Source organism: Mus caroli, chromosome 8 (genome assembly GCF_900094665.2).
Source record: "Mus caroli chromosome 8, CAROLI_EIJ_v1.1, whole genome shotgun sequence".
In the NCBI taxonomy this organism is placed as follows: Eukaryota; Metazoa; Chordata; class Mammalia; order Rodentia; family Muridae; genus Mus; species Mus caroli.
In genome coordinates, this window is record NC_034577.1 from 102065588 (window position 1) to 102084444 (window position 18857).

An 18857-nucleotide genomic window follows, 5' to 3' on the forward strand; every position below is an offset into this window, starting at 1 on the left:
GGCAGGAAAAGAAGTTAAAGGCTAGCCTGAGCTACATGGTAACTTTCAAACTAACCTGGGCTACATGAGACCCTTTCTTAAGGGAAAAAAAGGAGCAAAAAATAATTCATTGTCCCCTTTTGGATTCCTCTATGAGTAATGACTTGGGAAGAACTTGTTTTCCCTGAAATAGCCTTTTGTAAACACAGGGCTTTATTGCAGGCTTGTGTTGGTTCATCTCAGCACCCATAAAGCAGTGCTTTCCCTGCGACTCTGGTGAGTTGTCTCAGGAGTTCTGACATTTTTCTGCTTAGCCCAATCATGCTGTGCGGCCCACAGCTTGTTGCCAGTACAAAGTGCAATGCAAAGGAAGAGTTCTCTGGGAGAGCTGCTGAGGGCAGATAGTGCCTCTCTGAGTTTTGCCTGTCACTAAGGATAAATGCTTAAACTTCAGTAGGGTAACTGGAAAACAGGGAAATGTTGGGTCTGCATCTTAAACTACTCACTAAAATAGGTTGTATGGATCTCAGAACTAAATTTTTTAAAAAACCCACAGGTGGTAGTACTTCTTGTCTTTTCAAGATAAAGTTTCTCTTTGTAGCCCAGGCTGGTCTGCCTCCCAAGTGCTGGGACTACAGGTGTGCGTCATCACAGTACAGATAGACTACCTTCCCCCACCCCAGCTGTTGTGGTTCATCCCTACAGTCTTACAGAGGCTGAGGAGGTACACTAAACTTGTTTTGATTTTCTGAGAGCAGCTGTCTTGTACCTATGCTCTGTAGACCAGGCTGGTCTCAAATTCCTAGGAGATCCATCAGCTCTGCCTCGTGGGTTCCAGGGTATATGCTATTTAACAAAAAAACTGACAAGACACCAGATACATAAGTTTTGCCCTCTGGTTGTTTAACTCTTCTTTGATTATGGCTTCTGAGACTGGGGCAGGACTGTTCTGTTAAAATAGATAGGAGACCAATGTGGAAGGCAGCATTAGAGTTTTATGTTCATAAAACCTATCAGGACTACACGAGGGTAGCTGGGTAGAAACAGCAATGGTCTGGGATGAGCTGTTTTTACTCCATTCTCAGACCGCAGATTACCTGCCATGTGGCTTTTTAATTTTGCTTTTTTGAGACAGGGTTTCTCTTTGCAGACTAGGCTGGCCTCAAACCCAGAGACCTCTCTGCCTTTGCTCTGAAAGTGCTGGAGTGTGCCATCCCACTACCCATCCCCTCCCTTTTTCTTTTTCTTTGGGATTTATATGTAAGTACACTGTAACTGTCTTCAGACAACACCAGAAGAGAGCATCAGATCTCATTACAGATGGTTGTGAGCCACCGTGTGGTTGCTGAGAATTGAACTCTGGACCTTAGGAAGAGCAGGCACTGCTCTTGCCCAACCGCTGAGCCATCTCAGTAGCCCCCGCCCCCTCCCTTTTAAAGAAACTTTACATGTGTTGGTGTTTTGCCTGCATATGTCAGATACCCTCAAACTGGAGTTACAGTTCTGGGCTGCCATGTGAGTGCTGGGACTTGACCCCAGACCCTCTAGAAGAGCAACTACTGGTCTCAAGCAATGAGCTGTCTCTCCAGCCCTTTCTGCCTTGTTTTTAAGAGATGTGTTCACTTTCAGTGTCACCATTTAGGTGAGTGCGGGTAGTAACTATTGCTCCATCTTGTTTTGTGCCTTCTCACTTTTTTTTTCTTCCTCGAGACAGGGTTTCTCTGTTTAGTCCTGGCTGTCCTGGAACTTACTTTGTAGACGAGGCTGGCCTTGAACTCAGAAATCTGCCTGTCTCTGCCTCCCAAGTGCTAGGATTAAAGGCGTGCCACCACCACCCCTTCTTTGAAACTTCCCCACAGCACTCAAACCTTGCTGTCTTCTGCACTACCCATTCCAGGCAGACCCGGATTTTCAATCTCATACCTGCTCTCCAGTTGTTCACCATCATTCAAGGGCCTACATACACCTCTGGTACTTCTGTGGAACCAAATATTTCAGATCCAAAAGAGTGTAAACATGTTTTGTTTGATCTTTTTCCTATTGTTGTATAGGCTCAATCCCTGAATTCTGGGCTCAGTTGATATCTCGCTGTCCAGGCTCACAGGTGAGCACCAATACAACAAGCATCTAAGATCTAATGAACATAAAAGTGACTCTCTAGAAGGATGGTTTAATTCTGTTTTTGAGCCATGTTCTCTTAATATAACTCCGGATATTCTGGAGACATTCTCGATCTTGTCACCAGAGCTCTGGGATTGAAAGTAACTTACTGGGAGTGGAGTACACATGACTGCCAGGTCCCCACTTCCTCTGAAGTGGAGAAGTACCAGGCAGTTGTGAACGACCTGACATGATGTGGACACTGGGACTCAAAGGTCCTTTATAAGGGCAGCAAATGCTCCTAACTGTTGAGTCTTCTCTCCAGCTCCTAGACTGGCAAAGTTTTAAAAATTGATAATATAAAGGCTGGAGAGATGGCTCAGAGGTTAAAAGCACGGGCTTCTCTGACCCAGAGTCCGGAGTTCAATTCTCAGCAACCACATGGCTTCATAACCATCTGTAATGAGATCTAATGCCCTCTTTTAGCATGCAGGCATACAGCCAGTACAAACACTATACATAATTTTTTTTTAATTTGATGATATAAACCCATTTAATCCCAGCATTTAGGAGGCAGAGGCAGGCAGATTTCCGAGTTCAAAGACAATTAGGGCTACACAGTGAGACCTTATCTCAAACAACAAAAAGAAGGAGGATACTACAGAGTTGGTGAATTGTGACTTCAAATGTTCCAACTCTGACCCAAGAATTCTACCCCCTGTGGTCCAAGACAGGGACTGAGCCAGTCACTGTCACTGTAGGTAACAGAACATGCTATAAACCCTCAACACCTACCTCTGAGGAATTCTGAAACCTGGGCCAGGGTGGCTATACATGAGGGTGACAGCTACTTTCCAGAGGAGATGGGCATACAAGTGAACCAACAGCTTACAAACTAGTGTGAAGTGTTCACACTTGTGGAAGACAGAAGAGACAGAGGGACATGCTGAGTAGGCTGGTAGCTATGGTGCCTCAAGTGCACACAGACATTCGTATACACATTTTTAATGAGCATATATTAGTCTAGTAAGCAGAAAAATACAAATAACAAATCATGATTAGCAAAATTTCTCATAATTACTTTAAAGTTTCTGAGAATGCTGTGATATCACTGATTTATCAAATCTGATTCATACAATGTATGAAGTAACCCATAAATCTGCTAATAGCATAGTTGAGAGTTTTTGCTTGGTCATAACTTCCTTTCTAAGTTGCTACGTGGCATGAAATCCCATGGATTGGAACCAAACAATGGAGCCAGGCACAGACTAGTTGAACAGGAGGAAAGACACCTCCATCTTCAATGGGACTGTCTATGACCCTCGAGTTTGTGATTTGCTGACTTCCATTCTGTCTGCCAATCTGAAGAATAGAGACATAACCAAGGCGTTACACCAGGGGGAGGGAGGTTGAGTGGGGGTAAATGGAGAACAGAGTGTCTCTACTGGTTCTATCAGAGGCAGGTGAACTATAGCAGTGTCTCTCCTGACCTCTCTGAACTGCCTTTTCCTCTCATTTATTCAAGGTTGAGGATTGGTCAAAACACAGGGAGCCAGCCAGTGTACATAAAGGCCTGCAGCCCAAGCATTAGCAACCATATTACCATACAAGAGAAAACTGGCTTTAAAGGGGAATAGTGCCGAGAACTCAGTTCTTTCCTCAAGACAGGGGCTCACTACATAGCTCTGGCTGTCCTAGAACTCATTTAGTAAAGCAGGCTGGCATGTAATTCACGGAGATCCTCCTGTCTCTACCCTCCAAGTGCTGGGACCAAAAGTGTGCACCACCACACCAAGCCAGGGCTATTTTCTAAATTGTAAATTTTCTTAGATTACCCCATACTATTTGCACAAATTTGTCAAGTCCAAACGTAATTCCGAATGAGGTAGGTAGTCTCTACTCAGCCCGTGGTCTCTGAGGGGCCTGTCAAGGCCTATGCCATGAAAGCACTAGACTCCCAGGCAGGGAGTGCTGAGGGTGGCGCCAGCCCATGGAGAAGCGCCTCAGTTGGCTATTTTCTCAATCTCATCCAAATCATCTGTGTCCAATCTTTCTATCTTCTTATCTGAGGGGAGAAAGAAAAGACAGGAAGACCACCATGAACTACCGAGGAAATGCAATAGAAGTCACCCAGGACAGCATGGCAGTCTGCGGAGGCACCTCCCTGAGGGACAGTGATGCTTCCTCTAGGCACAAGCAGGCTTCCTGAGCCTGAGCAGATAGCATCAGGGCTCTGGTCATGGCTACCAACTTCCCAGGAAGTCAGGTTCTCCCAGCCTGGTCCCAGGGCACTGATATTGCAGCCCCTGAGCCCTTGATATGCAGGGACAGAGCTCACCTCAGGGACCATGAAAACTTCCCCTCTCCCACACCCCCTCTGAAAGGGATCCAGGCAGAGCCAACTCGGCACTCACTAAAATGCTCCTGGATCCTGTTGAGGATATTCATGCTGTGCTTGCTGTCCACCATGTTCACTGCCAGACCCCTCTTGCCAAAGCGGCCAGTGCGCCCAATGCGGTGCAAGTAGGTCTCATTGTCTGGGTTCCCATCCTTGTCCACAGGGAGGTCAAAATTGATGACCACAGACACCTGTTCAACATCGATACCTGTACAGAGGGGTTGGGGGAGGCAGGCAGGAGACAGAGGGGCACCATCAGCCACACGTACACACTTGGGCTGAAGACACTGGCTGGAACAGGTCACATCTGGCATGTGGCCACTAAAGCGCACACCACTAAAGAGGGTCTGTAGCTGAGGCCGCAGGACACAAGTCTACAAGACAGGGAGCACCTGGAAACCTTCCCACCAAGGCAGACTGCGGGCTTCCCTTCCACCCAGCCTCTCCTAGGAAGGAATGTCCTTCAAACCCTCCACCCCCACTAGACAAGAACTTTTCTTGCTCACAGGGCCTGGGCCCCCAGCCTGGTGAACGGGGCCAGTCTCTGCTCACCACGGGCACACACGTTGGTGGTCACCAGAACCTTCTCTTTGCCTTCTCGGAAGCGCTCGATCACGGCAGCCCTCTGCTCCACCATCATCTCTCCACTCAGCAGGGCCACCTGGTGGCCCTCTTTTGAGAGCTCTGCTGCCAGCCAGCTAGCTGTTTTGCGGGTCTGGAAAAACAAGCAAACAAATATGTAAGAAATATTAGTACCTAAAGAGACTGTGGATCTAGACTGTAACCAGTTAATCATTAAACAGTAAAATTGCCAACCTGATAGTACAACAGTAAGCAAAAGTGTCACAAGGGAAACAATTTTACAAAATTTTCACTACAACACTACACTGGGGTCTGCTGAAATGGTGCAGTGGGCTCCAACTCACTGTCAAGCTTGCTGACTAGAGTTTGAATCCAGAGACTCACGTGGCGGATGAAGAGAACTGAGTCCTCAGATATCCTGACATACTGTGATATGTCCACACACACAATATGTAAATGTAACAAAAAGAACTTCAATTTCAGGTCTTGGGAAAGTGAGGTAGAAGAGATTTAAGTTGGCTAGTCTGAGCTACACAGTGAGCCATTTACCTCAAAAACAAATCTGAAAGCCAGGCGGTGGTGGTGCACCCCTTTTATCTCAGCACTTGGGAGGCAGAGGCAGGTGGATTTCTGAGTTTGAGGCCAGCCTGGTCTACAAAGTGAGTTCCAGGACAACCAGGGCTACAGAGAAACCCTGTCTCGAAAAAACAAAAAAAACAAAACCAAAAACCACAAACCTGAATGGGTCACAAAAGGAGTTGGGGAAATCAGAGACGTTCTATAATTCTATTACCCCATTAGCTGCATTCATTCTCTGAGATGTCATGAAGAAAAAAAGTCAGACATGCAATGTCTGAGACATGAAGGGATGGTTCTGGGTAGAGGAGTCTTGAGACAGAACTACTGAATGCACAACTTTAAGCTAACATGAGCAATGATGCCTCAGTAGCTCAAAAAATATACTGCAACTTTAATCCCAGCACTCAGGGGTCTGAGAGTGAGGCCAGCCTAGTTTGAAAAGAGCTCCAGGACAGCCAGAGCTCCACAGAGAAACCCTGACTTGAAAAACAACATAAAGAAAACTAACAAAATCCCCCAGCAAATGAAAGCACAGGGGAATGTTTGTACTGACAGAGAGGATGTGTCTCTTGTCTCCTAACACTACTTTCAAGGGCTTCATCCTGGGACAAGAGCCAGCTTGTTCCGTTGCTTCCTTTTTCCTAGGAGTCAGCAGCAGCTTTGTTTAGATTTTCCAGGAACATATCCCTACAAATAGACACCCATCTAGGAATGCTGTGTTAAACTTATATAACCCCTACAACATGACCACTAAAGAAACCATTTTCTCCATTCCTACAAGCTAGTTCCTTGCTACAGAGTATTTGGTCCCTTTGAGTGACAGGCTGAACGATCTAGGGACTGTGCATCTGAGCAGGCCAGGACAGCTACTCACATGGCAGAAGATCATGGCTTGGGCGATGGTGATGGCCCCATACAGGTTGCACAGGGCCTGGAACTTCTCCTCTCTGTTACTGCAGAGCACGTAGTACTGTTTGATGGTGTCCAGAGTCTCCTCCTCGCGCTTCAGCTTGATGATGTTGGGGTCTGGGACCACCTTCTGGGCAAACTTCCACACCGAGTCTTCAAAGGTGGCCGAGAAAAGCAGCATCTGGCAGTTTCTGGGCAGCATCCTGCAAGTGGAGGTCCGGGCACTTTGCAAGACTCCAAGGCAGTAGAGCCAGAGGGAAGGAACACANGCTCAGCCTCCCCATTCTGGATGGGCTGCAGCCGCAGCAGGCTGAGGTGGGCAGAGAGCATCCTGACCGGGAGGAGCAGACCCAGCATGGCACTGGGGCTGAGTGAGGGACCCAGGCCTCTCTCCCCAACCCATGCTGGGAGCATGGTGACAGCTGCTGTGCAAATGGCCCACCAGACCAATGCAGCTGCACAGAGCAGAGCAAAGAACTCAAAGATGCAAGAGGAGCTCTGGCCAGTTCTTCCTGGCTCTAGTTCCTACCTCTGGATGCGGATGCTCTGGTCTTGGTGGCCCTGAGTCGCTATCATCACATCAGCCTCGTCCAGAACAAACACCTTGATCTTCTTGGGGTCAATGAACTTCAGCTTGGAGCACCAGTCCAGGACGGTCCCGGGGGTGCCAATGACAATCTGCTCACTCACCTTCTGACCTCTCTCCACTGTGGAAAAGATAAGTTTTCTTTACATGTTCCAAAGAGAAAGCCAGCTCTGGAAATAAAAATCTTCTCTATTGTCTCAGAAGTGTCAGAACAAGTCACTTTCAGATTTCACATCATTTGGGGAGCATACACACACACATGGCTGTCCTCTCTGTAGAGCAGGCTGGCCTCAAACTCAGAAATCTGCCTGCCTCTGCCTCCCAAGTGTTGGGAGTAAAGGCGTGTGCCACCACCACCCAGCTATATGTATGTTTTATAAAAAGATTTACTTATTTTATGTATGTGAGTAACACTGTAGCTGTCTTCACACACACCACAAAAGGGAATCAGATCCCATTACAGATGGTTGTGAGCCACCATGTGGTTGCTGGGAGTTGAACCCAGGACCTCTGGAAAAGCAGTCAGTGGTCTTAACCGCTGAGCCATCTCTCTGGCCCCTGTGTGTCTTTTCGTATTATCTACTCTCCCATGCAGTTCACTCAATTCGTCCTAAGCTGGTAACTGAGTCAAGGATCCTGGCAGCCTTTCTGTTCTGCTTTCTGGTCTATGGAGACTCTACTTGTACAGGTAGTTTTCCTAGGATAAATCTCTTTAGTTTACAACACACAAGCCCATGACACACAGTCTCTGAAATTTAAGCTAGGTCAAGTTTAATCTAATTCATGTTCACTTTAACATTCCATTTTAACAAATTAAGCCAGTGGTCAGGCATGAGCCCAAGTTTACAAATTCCATCTCTGTTTAGGCCTCCTCCCTTATACTTACATTTATTGCCTCGAACAGCATAAGCTAGCTTCAATTCTGGGTGAAACTTGCCCATCTGCTCAATCACTTTTCCTGTTTGTAATGCCAGCTCATATGTTGGGGACAGGCACAAACACTAGCAGAGAAATCACAGAAGGCAAGTTTAGTGACAGACAACCGGCCTCCTGAAATAATGCAGGGACCTACTCCTCAAGCAGGACCTGTTGAACAAATGCTGTCAGTAAGGAACCCTGCATCAGTGGAGGCCATAGAAATCACTGCTTAAAGCTGAGGCCTCCATAAGAATCCTCCCCTGTCAAGGCATGGAGCACTAACTGCTTTGAGATAGTCCAAGACTGAGGTGCCAACACAAGTTACACCTCATCACATGGCTCTACTGGGTCTCAGGGCAGGCAAGCAACAGCCCCCAGGCTTCTAACACTCACCTGAGGATATCTGTCCGCTGGTTCCACTCTGCTGAGCATAGCTAGGACAAAGGCAGCTGTTTTCCCAGTACCAGACTGGGACTGTGCAATCAGGTTCTGTGGGCTGCAATGACAAAGAACAGAAATAAAATAACTATTGGAGCAAGGTGTGGTGATCTACACTTTTAATCCCAGCACTTAGAAGGCAGACACAGGCAGATCTAAGTGTGAGAGCAGCCTGGTTTACATACCAAATTCCTGGACAGTCAATTCTACATGGTGAGATTTTGTCTCAAAAAAAAAATCCACTTAAGTTTCTTTTTATTACCTATGTTTCTGCACTGAACAGAAAATAACTTTCACACAGTATTTCATTCGGTAATGTGCCACCAGCTTCATTTCAACCCCTACATTTTAAAAATGCTTTGATTCATTTATGCACGCCTCTATATCTGTGTATAGAATGCCATGTATGTGTGGCTGAGTACACACAGAGACCAGAAGAGGGAATCAGATGTCAGATCTCCTAGAACTTGAGTCACAGGAAGCTGTGGTTCACCTGACAGGGTAATAGGAACCAAAACTGGGTCCTGTGGAAGAGCAGGAAGTGCTTATAACCACTGAGGCATCTCTCCAGCCCCTTTCAAAGATTTACAAATTACGTTTCTGTGCTTTGTGTTTTGGGGAGTGGAGCTATGTGAGTGTGAACGAAGAGGACAGTTTTTAGGAGTTGGTTTTTTCCTTTTACCACATGGTCCCAGGGATCCATCTAACAGGTGTCAATTATTGGAATGTGCATGTACTCTGAGCTACCTCATAGCTCCATTTTATTCTATGTTAGTTTTTTTTTAAAGGTATTATTTAGTATTATTATTTAGATGGGTTCACACCAACAAAATCCTCATTCCAGATTCTGAAATATTCTAATTTTAATGCCCAAAGTATCCCAGAGAGATCAAGACTGCGGAGTAAGATCTAGGCCACCGAAGCCGCAATGGTGTTCTCTGCTGAGCTATCCCATGCCCCTAAGTCCAGCTTTCTGGATATTCTCTCTTCCCACCTACACAGCTGACTTAAGACTCTTATTCAGTTGGCTAATTCTCCTTTCTTTCTTCAAGGTCTTATTATTAGCTCAGGGTGTTGGCCTCAAATTCATGATCCATGACCTTACTTCTACATACTGAGTTTATAACTAGGTCTACTGGGTGTTTTAGAAGGAACCTTTACAATCTACATCACCTGACCTAGTACCATGGTGTTTTGTCATTAGAATAGTTGAAGCCAGGTGTGGTGGTTGCACGCCTTTAATTTTAGTACTCAGGGCAGAAGCAAGTGAATTTCTGTGAGTTCAGGCTGCTCTATAGAGTGAGCTCCAGAACAACCAAAGCTACATAGTGATATTTATTTCAAAAAAACAAAAATCAAAAGCAGACAAACAAGCAAAAATAAAAGTTGAGATTTAAAAATTCTTCTATACAGCCGGGCGTGGTGGCGCACGCCTTTAATCCCAGCACTCGGGAGGCAGAGGCAGGCGGATTTCTGAGTTCGAGGCCAGCCTGGTCTACAAAGTGAGTGCCAGGACAGCCAGGGCTACACAGAGAAACCCTGTCTCAAAAAAACAACAACAAAAAAAAAAAAAAAACAGAGAAACCCTGTCTCAAAAAAACAACAACAAAAAAAAAAAAAAAGGAAGGAAGAAAAAAAAATTCTACAAAATGCAATATCATTTATCTAGGTTTTAAAAATATGCAAGCTACCCTTCAGAGCATTAGACACCTATGAACACGGTGAAAGTATTTAAAGACACACAGGAGATAACCCATGTCAGGAAGGCATTTGCTTCAGGTGGGGTAGACAGGGGATGGGAAGAGCCTATGGGAGGTTCCACTTGCAACTAGATTAATGTTATATCTTACATGCTGAACAAAGCTAGAGAGATATTCCTGTTATCTCTCTGTATACTTTTTTGTTGTAGAGCTAAAAAATTTCAAAGTATTATTTTTAAAAAATTATTTTATGTGCGTGGATCTTTAGCCTACACATCTGTGAAGCACTTGTATGCCTGGTGCCCTTAGGAGGTTAGAAGAGGGCATCAGATCCTCTAGAACTAGAGTTAGATACACGGTTGTGAACCCATGATGTGGTTACTGGGAATTAAACCTGGGTCTTCTGGCAGAGTGCTCTTAACTGCTGAGGCCATGTGAAGGCCAGGAGTGTTAGTTAACACTCGCCTTTAACCCCTCCACTGGGAGGCAGAGGCAGGCAGATCTCTGAGTTTGAGACTATCCTGGTCTATAGATCAAGTTTAAGAATAGCCAGAACTACACAAGAAACCCTGTCTCAACGTTCCTCTCCCCCAAGAAGTATGTTCAAATCCCTGATTCTCTTTGCACTTTTGAAGCTCTTTTCCTGAGGAAGCAGGATGTCCCAGACAGCCCATTTTGTGCTCAGCAACAATGAAAGTCATTTGTGAAACACTTAGCTACCTGTGAAGAGGTGCAGCCGGGTTTGTACTCACGGTTCAGCAAGCATCATGGGCAGAGCATTCTCCTGGATCTTGGATGGTCGATTGAAGCCCATGGCGTAGACTCCTTGGAGAAGCTGTGGTTTCCTAGGAGGAAGGGTAGAGATAAGATGGTTTTCCAGCAATTAAAATGTCTTTAGAGACTTATCACCTTCCCTAGATATATCTACCTAGGTATGATCTAAAATTCACATTTGGTTATTCTCTATGTATGTGTGTACGTGAGCATGTGCCATGGCGGACAGTTGGAGGTCAGAGGGCAACTTGCACAGGTCAGCGTTCTCCCTTCACTATGAAGGTACTAGGGTTTGAACTCAGGTTATTGGGCTTGGTGGCAAGTGCCTTTACCCAATTAACTACCTCACCACCTCCAAACTATGGTTTGTGTGTTTGGTTTTTGTTTTTTTGAAACAGATTTCTCTGTGTAGCCCTGGCTGTCCTGGAACTCACTCTGTAGACCAGGCTGGCCTCGAACTCAGAAATCCATCTGCCTCTGCCTCCCAAGTGCTGGGATTAAAGGCGTGCGCCACCACTGCCCAACTCAAACTATTTTTTAAGAAGATTTATTTTTATCTATGTGTATGAATTCATATGTGTATGCATAGGGGTGTGTGTGTGTGTATGTGTGTGTTTGCACACACATACGTGCACGCCTACAGAAGACAGGAAAAGAGCCTGGACTCGATGAAGCTGGAGTTACAAGCAGCCATGCACTGCTGGCAGTGGGTGCTGGGAATCAAGCTGCAGTCTAATGCACCAGCAGCGACAGGTTCTAATCCACAGCCATTTCCAGCTCTCACACCACCCAAACCCACCTAAAACCAAAGTCTCATCTTACCCTATTAAATGCTACTCTGAGACTACTACAGTTTCTCAATTAAATGGAAGAATCCACGCTTTCAGCAGGCCCACCTATCTGGTCAGATCTGGATGACAAGTGTTCCATGGATGCAGCAAAAGTGATAAATTCATAAGATGAAATAAGTTATAATAAACACTGCTTTTTTAAAAAAGGATTTATTTTTATGTATACAAGAATACTGTTGTTATCTCCAGACACACCAGAAGAGGGTATCAGATCTAGTTACAGATGGCTGTGAGCCACCATGTGGTTGCTGAGAATTGAACTCAGGACCTCTGGAAGAGCAGTCAGTGCCACCTCTCCAGCCTCCAAATAAACACTGCTTGCTATACTGTTGCAATGTAGAATTTCTTTAAAAAAATGGAATTTTCAGAGGTTTTTTTTTTTTTTTGACTAGTGTCTCAGGTATCCAAGGTTATCCTTAATTCTGATCATCTATATTTTGTGAAACTGTTTTTCTTTCTGAGAGATGAGGTCTCTCTATGAAGCCACGACTGTTCTGAAACTTGGTAGACCTCACACCCTGACTTGGCACACTCCCAAGTGTGCCAGTACACTTCACCCACTATAGGGACTGTACTCAGGGCTTCCTGCATGCGGGGCCAACACTATAGCAACTGAGATGCAGTTCTGGCAACTAGTTTTCAAGTAACTCTATAACAACTATCAATTAATATTACACTTATATAAGTTGCCTACTACCGCTGTATTCACAGAGTGTGTATTCATTATTACTGTGCATAAGTGCATGATGTATCTGTGAGTACAGGTTTCACCTGCTGTGTCCCATGCTCATGTGCAAGTTACAGGACAATTTTCAAGAGTTGTTTTAAGTGGCCTGGAGTGGTGGCGCACGCCTTTAATCCCAGCACTCGGGAGGCAGAGGCAGGCGAATTTCTGAGTTCAAGGCCAGCCTGGTCTACANAGTGAGTTCCAGGACAGCCAGNGCTACACAGAGAAACCCTGTCTCGAAAAACCAAAAAAAAAAAAAAGNTGTTTTAAGATTGAACTAAGGTTGTCAGCTTGCACAGCAATGGTTTTTACTCAAAGAGCCATCTGTCAGGCCAGGAGGCTTTAAATTTTGTTGTTGTTGTTAAAGGAAAGAGTTGACATAACCCAGTTTGACTTGAACTCACTATGTTGCTGAGGGTCACCTTGCATTCCTGACCACTTTCCCTTTGCCTCTGCCTTGAGTGCTGGGATCGCAGTATTTCCTACTATGCTCAGCTTTCACAGAAAAGCTGATAGCAGGGCATGATGTCTCAAACCTGTAACCACAATACTCAGAAAGCTGTAATAAAAGGATTGCCTTGAGCATACTATCCTGGGCTACAGTGAGTTCCAGGTCAGCCTGAGCTACGGAGTGAGACTTTAAAAGGGGGTTGGGGGAGGGAAGACTAGCAAGATGTCTATGAGTAAAACCATCTGCTACCAAGCCTAATGATCCAAGTCTGATCTGTCAAATGGAATCCAGAGATAGAATAGGGGAACTGACTCCCGCAAGTTATACTCTAGCCTCTGTGCAATTTGTACTCATGCACACATAGAGATATATGCAATAAAAAAGAAAGAAAGACAAAAGGACTAGAGATGGCTCAGTAGTTAAAGATCACTAGCTATAGCTGGGCATGGTGGCGCACGCCTTTAATCCCAGCACTTGGGAGGCAAAGGCAGGTGGATTTCTGAGTTCCAGGCCAGCCTGGTCTACAAAGTGAGTTCCAGGACAGCCAGGACTACACAGAGAATCCCTGTCTTGAAAAAACCAAAAAAAGAAAAGAAAAAAAGTTGGTTAGATTCTCAGCACCCATGTGGCAGCTCATAATTGTTTGTAATTCTATTTCTATTGGAATCTTACTGGCTGCCCTCTTCTGGCCTCTAATGGCCCCAGGCAGGCATACACACACACACAATTAATTTATTCATACAAATACACATAATGTGTGTATATAGGCACAACATATATTGTAAAACATATACAATAAAAATTTCATACTAAATAAGATAAAAATAGTAAATTTTAAAATATTAAATGTTTAAAAGATGAAGGAATCTCAGAAGTAAACTCTTCTGGCATATGTAGGTGCTCATACACAGCTAATTTTCAAAACAACAAAACCCTTTGGTATTCTCAATTGGGTAATAAAGGTAGCCGCTGACGTGCTTGTTAAACAGTCACTACCTAGTCAGTATTCAGCAACCCAAGGAGTTCCACTGGTTCAGTCTTTTGCATGTCAGATCTGTAAGTAAACAACAACCCAGGCTGAGCATGGAGGCGTGTGTCTGCACCCCTAGTGTATGGAAATGGGCAGTGAGATCTGGATCCCCAGCTTGCTCGGCAGCCAGTCTAACCAACAGGTAAGATGTGAGTTCAGTGAGAGGCAGGAAATGGCACAGCAAGATACCCAACATCAATCTCTGCCCAAGTGTGCTCACATACATTTCCATGCACAGCACACAAAACCCAACAGTGATCGAGGTTCCGTCCAACAACTAAATAAGAGAAAACCTACCTACGAGGACAATTCAAGCTCTAACTGGTAGTTTAGCTCTGTAAGTGAAGCAGTTGGCTGGTCAAGGCAAGAGGATCTCTGCAAGTTCAGGCCAGCCATGGCTACATAGCTAAGTTCTTTCAGACAGACACCAATCCATCAGAACTGAACTGACAGTGCAAGTCTTTCCAAGGAAAGGAGTTAGAACTCAATAAGACTCAGGAAACAACTGAGATCATCAAACCTCCCTGATACAGTTGAGACAACTGGCTCCCATTTGTAATCCTAGCACTTAGGAGTCTGAGGCAGGAGGATAACTGTGAGTCTAGACTAACCTACACTACCCAGTCAGTCCTAGTTACCTTATGCTATGTAATAAGACCTTAAGAAGGAGGAGTGGCCAGGCGTGGTGGCGCAAGCCTTTAATCCCAGCACTTGGGAGGCAGAGGCAGGTAGAATTTTGAGTTCGAGGCCAGCCTGGTCTACAGAGTGAGTTCCAGGACAGCCAGGGCTACACAGAGAAACCCTGTCTCGAAAAACAACACTCCCCCCCCAATAAAAAAAAGAAAAAAAGGAGGAGGAGTGGTGTGGAGAGATGGTTTAGTGATGAAGAGCACTGGCTGGTCTTCCAGAGGACCTGAGTTCTGTTCCCAGCATCCACATGGTGGCTCACAGCCATCTGGTACTACAGTTTCAGGAAGTCTCTAATCTCCTCCTGTACCAGGCACACAAATGGTGCACATACATACATGCAGGCAAAAGCACTCATGCAAAAATATCTAAATTAAAAAATATAATTTTGTCAGGCAGTGATGGCACATGCCTTTAATCTCAACACTTGGGAGGCAGAGGCAGGTGGATTTCAGTGAGACTAGCCTGGTCTACAGAGCCAGTTTCAGGACAGTCAGGGCTACACAAAGAAACTTGTCTTAACCGGGCAGTGGTGGCACACGCCTTTAATCCCAGCACTTGGGAGGCAGAGGCAGGTGGATTTCTGAGTTCGAGACCAGCCTGGTCTACAGAGTGTGTTCCAGGACAGCCAGGGCTACACAGAGAAACCCTGTCTCGAAAAATCCAAAAAAAAAGAAAGAAAGAAAAAAAGAAATCTTGTCTTAAAAAACCTAAACCCCAAACCAACCAACTGCCCAACCAAAAAAACCAAAAGGATTGTGATAGGAACATTTGATATGAATGGGGCTGCTGAGACAGCTCAGCTGGTAACGCACTGTCACAGAAGCATGATGGCCTGGGTTTAGATGGCCAGCGCTCACATAAAAGCGTAGTAGTGGTATATGCCTGTAACATCAGGGATAGCAGGACCGTAGTAGAGACAGGAAGATCCCTGGGATATCCAGCTGCATGGATGTGCTCCAGGTTAGAGAAAAATCTGTTTCTCTCTCACACACAGTATTTGCTACAAGCGCTCCATCCATCCTACATTTTCAAGTGGTCAGTATGGCAGTGTTGACTATAGACACAGTGCTATACAGCCCAGTCTCATTTCAAATAATTAAACAAGAAAACTGCTTCTGAGAACTATTGGGTATATTTTATTACTAGGCACTCCCTTCTTTCAGAGCCTGGCCTATCAAAGGTTGCATTGCATTCTCAGTACTGAAGAGCCTAAAGCAACTCCAAGCATGAGGCCACTGCCCCCATTTTACTGCATGTAATTGCCTTACATCTCTTCAGTTACAGTAAAAACCATCTAGCCTGTGTCAGCCCCATAAAGTTGAAATAAGACCAGTGCCTTATTAAAAAAGCCTTGAGCCTGTATAAACATCCTACAATCAGCCGCATTCTGGGACAGGCTGTTACTCAAGGACTAACCCCCAACTAACAAAGTCCTTCTCTATCATCCTCTGAACACCTGCTTGGGGTTTTATGCTTTCACAAGAGCCTGCTCCCTCCCTTCAGGGAAGCAGTTCAGCACCAAACCTGACTGCACCGCTAGCCACCGCTAGAAGTGCTTCCCACAGTGAATAAAGGTGCTTCTGGCTTATTTCGGACTTTGAAGATTCTGTCTTCATTATCTGAGCAACCCCAGACCCCAACAGTACCAGAATCCAGGCTCTTCAGACACTTTCTTTTTTTTTTTTTCTTTTTTTTTTTTCAGACACTTTCTAAAAGCAGATAAAAATGTTTGTAAACCCTGTAGTCTTCCAAAGGGCTTACCTAATTAGACATGTTCCTGACATCCAGAAATCACCTGTCAGCCAATATTTTATTCAAAGTTCTAAGAGTATAAAAGACAAACAAAAAGAAAAGACTTTCAGCTATGTTGAATAAATCTGTAGCATTTCAGTCTCTACTAAGAAAATCAGGTGCACGTGCACACTTGTAGTCCCAGCTACCCATGAGGCTCAGGTGGGAGATCCTTGAGCCCAGGTGTCCAAGGCTAGCAAGGACAACATAGTGAGATCCCACATGCATTCTGTAGCCCAGGCAGATCCTGAACTTCAAGCTGGATAATGGGCCTGCACTACCACCAGACCACTCAGAGACCCAGTGCCTAAGAAAAAGAGAAAACTAAATTGGAAGGAAAAGGGTAATCGGGAGAATTGTAGAAGTCTATCACTGTATACACATGTATATAGCCTCATATGTCTGAGGCTGGCCTCAAACCTGCTGTGTAGCCTAGAATGACCTTGAGGTTTTGACCTCCAGCCTGCAAGATCTCTGAAATGCTGGGATTATAGGCATGCCACCTAATGCCTGTTTTGTGCAGTGCCAAGGGATCAAACACAAGACCTCAGGTCTGCTAAGCAAGCACTCTACCACCACCTGAGCCAGAAACCATGGCCCTCCCACACTCACTGTTTAGTTATGTGGAGTATCACCCACTCAAAGACATAAATATAATTTGTTTTTAAAAATTTAAAGCCAAAATAAAAATCTAGAAGAATCTAAAAAGCTGGAGTTTTGTTTTGTTTTTGGTTGTTTTTGAGATAGGGTCTCTCTATGTAGTCTTGGCTAGAATGAACTCGGAGATCCCCTGCCTCTGCCTACTAAGTGCTGGGATTAAAGGCGTGTGCTACCAGACCAAGTTCTGAGAACTGATTTATTGGGACTGAGGAATAGCTGTTCAAATTGATGACTACTCACAGGCGAAGCTCTTCGAAGGACTTCACTGAGTAGAGCGGGGAGTTTGGGTCCCTCTGCAGGACTTCTACTTGGTTGGTGTTATCCACAAGATTGCTTCTGATCAGCTTGTTGAGTAAAGACTGAGCAGCTCTGTCCTCTGTCAGGAAGAGAGCAGATTTTCTTCATCCACTGGGGACAATTCCCATCTTTGAGGAAATGCTCTTTCCCCATCTCTGCACGATACCTTGTCAAGCATTCCCAGTTGGAGAAGCCACTCCCTGTACATTTTAAGTTACTAGAGACAGGGTCTTACTTGAACTCTCAGCATCCTCCTACTGCAGGGTCTAAGTACTTGGATTCCTATCCCTGCACTGACTAAGCTATTTTGTGTTTTAAGCTTCATTTGCCTTAGCCTCTCCCATAGCTGAGGCCACAAGCACACGATGCTCCCTTTCTCAATCACCTCATTAGTTATCGTGACTCCCTTTTGTGTTTTGTTTTTTGTTTTTCCAGTGATGGGGATAAAGCTCATGGCCTAACACACACTAGACAAGTGTTTTGCCCTTGAGGCACATGTCCAGCCGGACACACACACACACACCTGTTCTGCATATCTGTGTGTGTGTGATGGATGTGTTTAAGATGCACTTACATGTGAAGGTCAGAGATGGAGGTTGTGCACCTTCTTCACCTCCTGTCTGAGACGGCGTCTCAGTGAGCCTGCAGCTGACTAGTTAGACTGGCTGGGCAGAGAGCTGAGGGTCACCCTGCTGCGTCACAGCACTCCTCCCTGTGCCAGGCTTACAGACATGCTGCTGCTCAGCTCAGCTTTCACGGAGGCCCTTTACTGAATGAGCCATTTCCCAGACCTGACACGATACTCTGAAGACATTTTCTCACAGCCTCAGGGACAACACACTCTTCACCTCCCCTCACTCCCCTGTCCCCGTAAGTTAAGAGCGCCTCTAGCTCCACAGGAAGTCTCTGGAAACACACTTCAAAGAATGGTTACCTTTCTCCTCTTCCTCTGTCTTTTCTGCAGTGGTGCTGGTTTTGATAACACCTACACAAGAAAACAACTGTCATCAGAAAGCCAACCACTAAGCCCACCTAAAGGCTGGGACAATGTAAGCACTAAAACCTACTAAAGTGAACAAATATAAGGAGCTGGGAAAGACAACCAGGAGATCAGAAAGAATGAAGCATGAATCCCTGTTTTGATTCATGCCTTATATAAAGAAACCCTGGAAGACAAAAGAAACTTTAGAATAATATTAAAAATTCAGAGCCAGTGACTCTAGCTGCATATGTATCAAAAGATGGCCTAGTCGGCCATCACTGAAAAGAGAGGCAAACTTTATATGCCCCAGTATAGGGGAACGCCAGAGCCAAAAAGTGGGAGTGGGTGGGTAGGGGGGTAGGGGTGAGGGTATGGGGGACTTTTGGGATAGCATTGGAAATGTAAATGAGGAAAA

At 45.2% G+C, this 18857-nt stretch overlaps 1 protein-coding gene across 2 annotated transcripts in view; it reads right to left on the minus strand.

Moving 5' to 3' along the window:
* Window positions 1-3068: 3068 nt before the first annotated feature.
* The window catches only part of LOC110299970 (ATP-dependent RNA helicase DDX19A), a 21318-nt gene continuing 5529 nt past the window's right edge, over window positions 3069-18857 (minus strand). Inside the window, exons 3-12 of one of the 2 annotated variants that reach the window (XM_021169953.1) lie at window positions 18395-18445; window positions 17404-17539; window positions 10942-11034; window positions 8445-8547; window positions 8020-8134; window positions 7077-7254; window positions 6513-6750; window positions 5030-5192; window positions 4494-4685; window positions 3069-4144 (exon numbers count right to left, since the gene is read on the minus strand). In XM_021169953.1, coding sequence (XP_021025612.1) covers window positions 4083-4144; window positions 4494-4685; window positions 5030-5192; window positions 6513-6750; window positions 7077-7254; window positions 8020-8134; window positions 8445-8547; window positions 10942-11034; window positions 17404-17539; window positions 18395-18445 — 1331 coding nt within the window. In that variant the 3' untranslated portion in view covers window positions 3069-4082. Of the gene's footprint in view, window positions 4145-4493; window positions 4686-5029; window positions 5193-6512; window positions 6751-7076; window positions 7255-8019; window positions 8135-8444; window positions 8548-10941; window positions 11035-16473; window positions 16535-17403; window positions 17540-18394; window positions 18446-18857 lie in introns of those variants that run through there. The other variant, XM_029480485.1, reaches the window with a different exon arrangement.